This window comes from Vombatus ursinus, unplaced genomic scaffold (assembly GCF_900497805.2).
Source record: "Vombatus ursinus unplaced genomic scaffold, bare-nosed wombat genome assembly UNPS02014772.1, whole genome shotgun sequence".
Classification (NCBI taxonomy): domain Eukaryota; kingdom Metazoa; phylum Chordata; class Mammalia; order Diprotodontia; family Vombatidae; genus Vombatus; species Vombatus ursinus.
The window spans coordinates 5,484,393-5,491,666 of record NW_020954550.1 but is presented as its reverse complement, the minus strand read 5'-3'; the positions used below and the strand labels follow the sequence as shown (position 1 = coordinate 5,491,666).

The following is a 7,274-nucleotide window of genomic DNA, read 5'->3' as shown; positions in this document are numbered from 1 at the left end:
GTGTGTGTGTGTGTGTGTGTGTGTGTGTGTGTGTGTGCATGGTGGGGTGGAGGGGGAAATGCTGTTTCCAGGATACTGGAACTACTCAGCTCCTGGGAGAAGAGGGACTGTTAAACCACTCACTTTTAGAGGAGCACAAAATCCCTCTTCTGGGTGGCCTTGTCTTATAACCCACTAGTGGTCCCTATAGCTCTGTCCTTTGGGTTATCCTTTCAGGACTGAGCCCTCAGGGCAACAAGTGAGTGTGATAGTCACACGACATCTCTATATAACGGGAAACATTTCTGCCTTCCTTCTCCTTTTCATCTGTCGCCAAGGAGAGGGAGACAACATAGTAAAGAGGATTTGGAGTCAGAAGTTGTTGTTTTTTAGTCATGCCTGACTCTTTGTGACCCCATTTGGGATTTTCTTGGCAAAATACTAGAGTGGTTTGCCATTCCCTTCTCCAGCTCATTTTACAGATAAGGAAACTGAGGCAAACAGAATTAAATGACTTACCTAGGGTCACACAGCTAGTAAGTGTCTGAGGTCAAATTTGAACTCGAGCTGGCATTTTATCCTTTGCTCCTCCTAGCCGCCAGAGGACCAGAGTTCAAACCCTACCTTTGCTGTTTCCTACTCCTGCGACTGAACTTAAGCAAGTCCCTAATCTTCCTAGACTTGTTTCCTCATTGGGGAATGAGGGGATTAAAGTAGGTAACTTCTGAGGTCCCTTCCAGTTCTAGTTCCATGAACCCATGTCCTACAAATGCACATTAGGAAAAACTGGCCTCAATGAATAGATTAAATGAACCTGGCGTGAGAAGAAAATCGTAAGGAACATAATCTCCCTCCTGGGACAAGGAATTTTTTTTAAGGAATGATTTCCCCCTCCCCTGCACCCTCCCCCCATGCTTACCTTTGTTTAATCTTCCCATGACTGTAAATTCAAAATACTTGCTGTTATCTAATAAAGAGTAAAGGCCAAATATGGTGGCAGAACTTTTTGTCTGCAGCTTAAAGGTTGAAATCACGTAGATCTCATTCAGGGTGGGATCCATTAGGATTGGTTTCAGGAAACTTGTAACCAGTTTTTGGTTTGAAGATGAAAGGAGATCGAAGACTGTAAAAAAGCAACAGGGGAAAATTAAACAGTGAGTTAACCCGTGAGCCGGAACGCTCCTGCAGAATGAAACCCAACCTTTCACTACCGTGCTTTGGGGCCAGATACTGGGTGACCCTGTAACAATTAGCCCTTTGCTCACTTGCCCAGAGTAAATAATGAGTCATATTACAAGGCTGAATCGCTAGCGTTGTTTTATAAAATAACGGTATGGTAATGTAATGCATTAGAACAGTCCTATAATCCCTCTTCCCCCACTTGAAAAACTTTCACAGGTCCTTCCTGCCCATATCGGTATCTCAGCAACTGAGAGGCATTATGGAAATATGGACCGGTAGCAGCAGCAATAGCAAAGAGGGGAGACAGGTCTGACCTGAGAAACACAGAACACTGGCCCCTGCTTAGGGACTACAGATGAAGAAGGGAAGAGGGAAAAAAGAATAACTATGGGTAGAACATCACCTTTACTGATCATTCTTCTCGTGGCGCAAAGAATGCTGTTGCTGCTGTGGGGTCATTTACATATCCTGGGTATGAAAGAGTTAATTTTATGTTCACAGTGACTGACCCTTCACTAAAGCCTCACTTTAAAGCCCCCTTGGAGTGGAGGTGGCTCTAGGATCTCATGCTAGAGGGGCAAAAACTTTGGTAAGGAGGGGAAAAGCCTGGAATTCAGTCCTAGGGCTAAGTTTGGAGGGACTCATCACTACTCAGTGCCAACTTGGTGAGAGGACAGCAACTCATGAGGACTGTTTAATCAAGGCGTGGAGGGGGGTGAGATCTGTGTTGGAGAAGGAACTGATCATCCTGATGAGACCACAAATCTAGCCCAAGCTTGAGCTCAGGGTTGAAAAGGAAGGAACAATAGGTACCTGGGAGGTGGAGTAGATAGTGGAAAGGGTTCTAGGCTTGGAATCAGAGGACCTGGGTTTGAATCCTGGCTCTGCTACTTAATACCAGTGTGACCCTGAACAAATGCCTTCACTTCACTAGTCCTCAGTTTGTTTATTAAATGAGAGAGTTGGTTTCAATGGCTTTTAAGGTCCCTTTTAGCTCAAAAATTTATGATCCTTAAAGTCTTGAAGAAAACAGCCCATCCATCTAGTAAGGCAACAGAGACTTTACAGATAGATTGCACACCAAAGGTGAGCCATTAGTTGTCTTCAATTCTGAGTGTGCCTGACCTTAAATGGAACCAGCCAATAACATTTATTTTCAAAGACTGAGTTGTGTTAATGAGTCAAGTATGTTCACGGACCATGGAGCAGGAGGAAACAGCATAAGTTGCAGCTCTACTAGCCTGTAGCACTAGAGAACTTCTCTTGGTCCCTTTAAAAAACCTACTCTCTTGAGAATCGCGGCCCAATTATTTTTTTAGGAGACCAAAAAAAAAATCAGATTTCAAATTGGGTTGATAGGATATGCACTGAAAACCAACAGTGCTTTGACAGGGTAAGGAAACACACACCGTTTAGTGCATGAGTGGCAATTCACATCCAGACCCAGGTGCCTAGAATTTGTTCTCTGTGTGGTGTGAGGGTATTTTGGCCAGAACACGAAGGCTGCTACCTAACATGTTTCAGGAAAAAGGAATGGAATCTTTAAACCTGGAGAGGAATGGAATTTTGAGACTTCCACCTGTAAAGTCGAGGGAGAACAAGGCAATACTGTTTAAAACCTCACTACAGTAGGTTCCACTTTCCAAAAAGAGTCTCTGTAATCTTAAAGTTCAAGGATCACCCTCAAAACTAAACACATTTGATTTATGTTCTTGCTTTTCAGCAGGGTCCTTTCTGTGACTTACCTTGGGCAAAAATCTCAGTTCCCTTCATCTGCACCACTGAATTTTCTTCTCTTATGGGGGCACGGTGGTGATTAATTACTGCTGAGCTCCCCGAGTGTTTTAAAGAGGAAATGAAGCCCCTGTACATTATTCCATTGCTGAGGTTAGCCCTTAAGGTAAGCACTACCTTCTGGGTTAGAAGCAAAATTTCTGTTCCTAAGTGAATTCAATGTTATGAATTACATTGTGTATTTCTAGAAAGCTCAGAGGGAAAAGGAACTTTCTAGTTTCACATTTTCATCATTTTTAGAGCTGGAAGGAACCTGATAAATTTGTTCAACTGTAAATAGGAAACTTCAGATAAACAAATCTGTTTGGCACTTGAGAGTCCACACTAATCAAATTAAGCAGATAATTACCAATTTTTCATTTCATGTTTTTTAGGCTTTGTTTAAGTCTCCATAAAATAATCTTGCCCTTATTTTGTTAAAAGGAGTAAGGGCTGCCTAAAGAGTGCCTATTCAGATAGAGAATTCATAAACTTTCAAACAAGAAAAATATAAATGTGTCTCAAAAATATCACTTGTGACCTGCCAGATGACTTCTGCAGTAATAAAATCTCTTTTGGGTTATGTAAGGAGGAAAGCTTCCTCACTCAGAAGCTCAAGTCTTGAAGAATGCAAGTTACGGAGCATTTCAAATAGGTTTTCCAAACACTAAGGCAGAGGTCCAGTGCGCCTTTAAACCACAACTTCTGGTTGCCTAGGCTGGAATGGAGCAGAGCAATTTGCTGAAACCTTGCATTTAAATGGATGACTACAGGAATGCCCAGATTATTGGAGGGCTAAAGAACTCTGAATATAGATATTACTGACTCTGTTTTGGAAATATGGATATTCTGAGACCTTCTGATGAATAAAGAAGCTTTACCTTAAATTTGTGTTGTCTTTTTTTTTTTCCTTCTGTTTTATTTTCCCTGGTATCATTACAGTAATGATATAAGCCTGGCACCAACTTCAAACAGATGAAGGCCATGGCTGGATAGCACATAACATTTCCTATTAGCTCTTTCTACTTAAGTAATTCTATCTTTTTGAATCTTATATTAATTTTCTTAAAGAGCACTTCATCTACTTCATACTTATATAACAAAAGGGTTTGAGGTCTGACTTTTCAGAGTTGCCACTGAATATTGTTATCTCCCCATGAAGGGAAAAGAGGACCTATTACTTAGCAGCTTTCAAATCCCAGATCAGCCTCAGGGTTCACTTTGCTTGCCCAGAGGAGGAGACAGAGAAGCTGGCAGTGGACAACTAAGAGAGAAGAGGACACTTTGGAAGGGTTAATGGGTATGGCCATCCTGGAGAGCATTTCTCAGGGGCACGCCATATCTCAGAAGTTCTACAAACTTTATTCACAAGGGTGTCCAAGAAGTTATGGGGGTAAGAGCTAGGGGAAGAGGAAGTCAGGAATGTGCAAACTTCTCTCTGAGGAGAAAAACTAATTTCAATAAGCACAAGAAAGGATGTTTTGCACACTGTTATTTTTTAAAGAAAACTTTTGAGGAAAGTTCCAGGTGTTTTCATACTGCCCCCATCCCCAATTTAGTATTCCTACCCCTGCTCCCTACCCCTTACCATGAAACAAATACCTTCTCATTGCAGGAATGTCTGATTATTTCATAGTCACATTTTGAGACAGAATTTTAGATATGGACAGGACCTTAGTGGTCTTAGACATAATTTTGATTACATAATTGTCGCTGCTAATATCTTTCTAAACTTTGACTTAAGGGAGATGGAAGAGATGGAGAATCAGGAATTAAGAGGAGCAAGACTTGCCAGGGCTCAATTACACCTGTGGCAAGCTTCAGAATAGAGTGATTTGATCTTATATCTATCTGCCTGTCTGTCACAACCCACTCCTAGTTCAGTGGCAAGCTCTCAGCCCAGACCCAGCCCAGGGACTGTGCTTGCGCCTACTTACCTTGAGGTGCAGCCTGGGCTCCAAAGCCTGGCCAGGACTGGAGGAAGATGTGCAGAAAGAGGAAGGCGGCTTTGCGAGTGGTCAACATAGTGCTTTTTTCTGATTTTGTTGGCTAGTGAGGAAAGCAGAGGGCACAGCAGCCCAGTTGTTCTGCTTATGAGTGTATGTACGTGTGTCGGTCTTGGAACAGCTCAGGTGGACGATGCTCACAATTGGGCTGTGCCCTGCCCAGTGCTGTCCCCTGTGCAGTTCAGCCCCTTCAGTCGAGGAGACAGAAGCTCAGCGGCGGCACGTCTAAGGCCGGCCAGACGGGAGCTCTCTGACTGGGGCTCAGCATCTAACGGGGCTGTTTATGTTCGGGGCTGCCCCTGGCCAGGCGCTGGGGGAGGGACCGAAGCGGGTTTCAGCCCCCTTGGCTGTGACTCTCTTTTCACCGGTTGGGAGGCGCTGGGGCGGGGTGGGCGGGCAGGGCGGGTCTGGACGGACCCCAGGAGGAGTCCAGAGGCAAAATGGGGGCTAGACGAATGATGGGGGCAGGAGACCAGGGAGGGCATTGAGAGGGAAAGTGAAGGAGGCAGACGGGTTCTGGGAAGCAGGAGAGACACACTACCAGGAAAGAATGGAAGAGGGACCTAGAGAAGAGGGAGAACGGACAGACATGGGAAATGAATGAAGAAACAGGGGGCAGGGGGAGAGTGGTGTCAGGGAAAGAGAGACAGAAAGAGGAAATTAAGTGAAAAAAATAGGATGAGGAAAGAAAGCAGGAAAGGGGAGACTAGGGCAAGGAGGGTTTTTTTTTGTGGGGGGGAGAAGAGGAAAGGATAGAAAATAAGAGGAGAGAGAAACTGACACAGCCTGGGCTCTCCTTGCCTCTCTCCACACTTGGTACTTTCTTAGTGCATGTCCCATTGACTTTCTAATTGTCCTTTCCCACTGTAAAAGGATGAATAGGAAGCTGAAGGGCTTGAAACGTGCCCTTTGGATTTTCTAATTTCGGTGGTCAGTTCAGGAAGCTGCTTCCCAGGTATCCCACCTTACCACAGAGCTGAGTGCCATTTCTTTGCACAAATAATGGTAGCGTTATTCTCAGGACAGGTCACTGCTACATTAAAAACATTTTTAAAAAATCAAAGATTGAATGAATTGAGTAGTACTCAAAAAATACAAGTAAAACCACACATAGCAAAGGTTTTGTCAAGATAGTTCCCTTTAGGTACTACTATAGACTTGGGTTTTTATGGTGAATAGAAACTTTTTTTCCCCTTCACAGACGTGTAATCTAACATTAGAGGTGACACTGGGCTCTCAAAGACTATCCTTGATGAGCACAAATTCCATCAGGTTCTACCAAGACAGAAAGGCGAAGGCTTCCAGTATGAGCCCAGTAATACATGATGTGCTGTTTGGGGACCCGCCTATCTAAGTAAGGTGATGCTTGGCATCTGAAAGTTGGCCACAAGGGGATGAAACTTTGGCATAGGTGACCTATGTATGATAAAGACCCTTGGTCTTGTGCTTCCACATTTTTAGAAATCACACACAGATCATTGATAGTTACACACACTAACCTATTGGAAACAGCCTATTTAATGTCATGTGACCTATAAAGTGACTGGTAGAAACAGTATTTTACAGTGAAATTTTTGGATGTATTTGATGCCCAGGTCTACTTCTAAGGTGAAATCTATTTCATGAAGTCACAGAATCTCAAAGTTGAAGAGACCTCAGAACTGATCTAGTTCAGCAGCACCCTCTAAAATATTCCTGACTGGTGGTCATCCAGCCTGAGCTTGAAGACCTCTGAGGTATGAAACCCACTCTTTTCTGAAGTACTCCTATTCCACTTTAGTATGACTCTAATTATTAGAAAGTTTTCCTTATATCAAACCTAAACCTGCTCCTCCACAACTCTCCTTTATAGCAAAATGTTAATGACTCATTGAAACTTTAAAAAAGAAGAGCCCCCTCCCTGTCTCTTCTTCCTTCGGATCCCCCTAATTCTGCTCTCTGATATAAAACAGAACAAGCCTAAAGCCCTGCTCCATATGAGGACACTTCAGATAGTTGAAGATAGGCATCTTGTCCCTTGTAAGTGTTACATTCTGCAGATGAGACCCTTACCCATCATAATACAGCATAGTCTCTAGGTCTTTTACCATCTTGGTCAGTTTTTCTGTATGTTGCTCTAGTTTGTCTAAATATGTCCCAAATTATGAGATCCAGCAATGAACATAGTACTATAATTGTTGTCTGATCAGGACAGGATATAGTGGAACTATTTATAAGTTTGCTCTTTCTGGATACAATGCCTGTCTTTATTCTGTCCAGCAATTCTAGGTGGTGAAGTGTATAAAGTGCTGGGCCTGGAGTCTGGAAGACTCATCTTTCTGAGCTCAAAGCTGA

General features: G+C 43.3%; 1 protein-coding gene across 1 annotated transcript in view; it reads right to left on the bottom strand.

Annotated features, from left to right (window-relative positions):
* THBS4 (thrombospondin 4) overlaps positions 1-5,138 on the bottom strand; it is a 55,784-nt gene extending 50,646 nt beyond the window's left edge. Inside the window, exons 1-2 of the mRNA XM_027863544.1 lie at positions 4,872-5,138; positions 899-1,102 (exon numbers count right to left, since the gene is read on the bottom strand). Coding sequence (XP_027719345.1) covers positions 899-1,102; positions 4,872-4,959 — 292 coding nt within the window. The 5' untranslated portion in view covers positions 4,960-5,138. The remainder of the gene's footprint in view (positions 1-898; positions 1,103-4,871) is intronic.
* Positions 5,139-7,274: the final 2,136 nt, after the last annotated feature.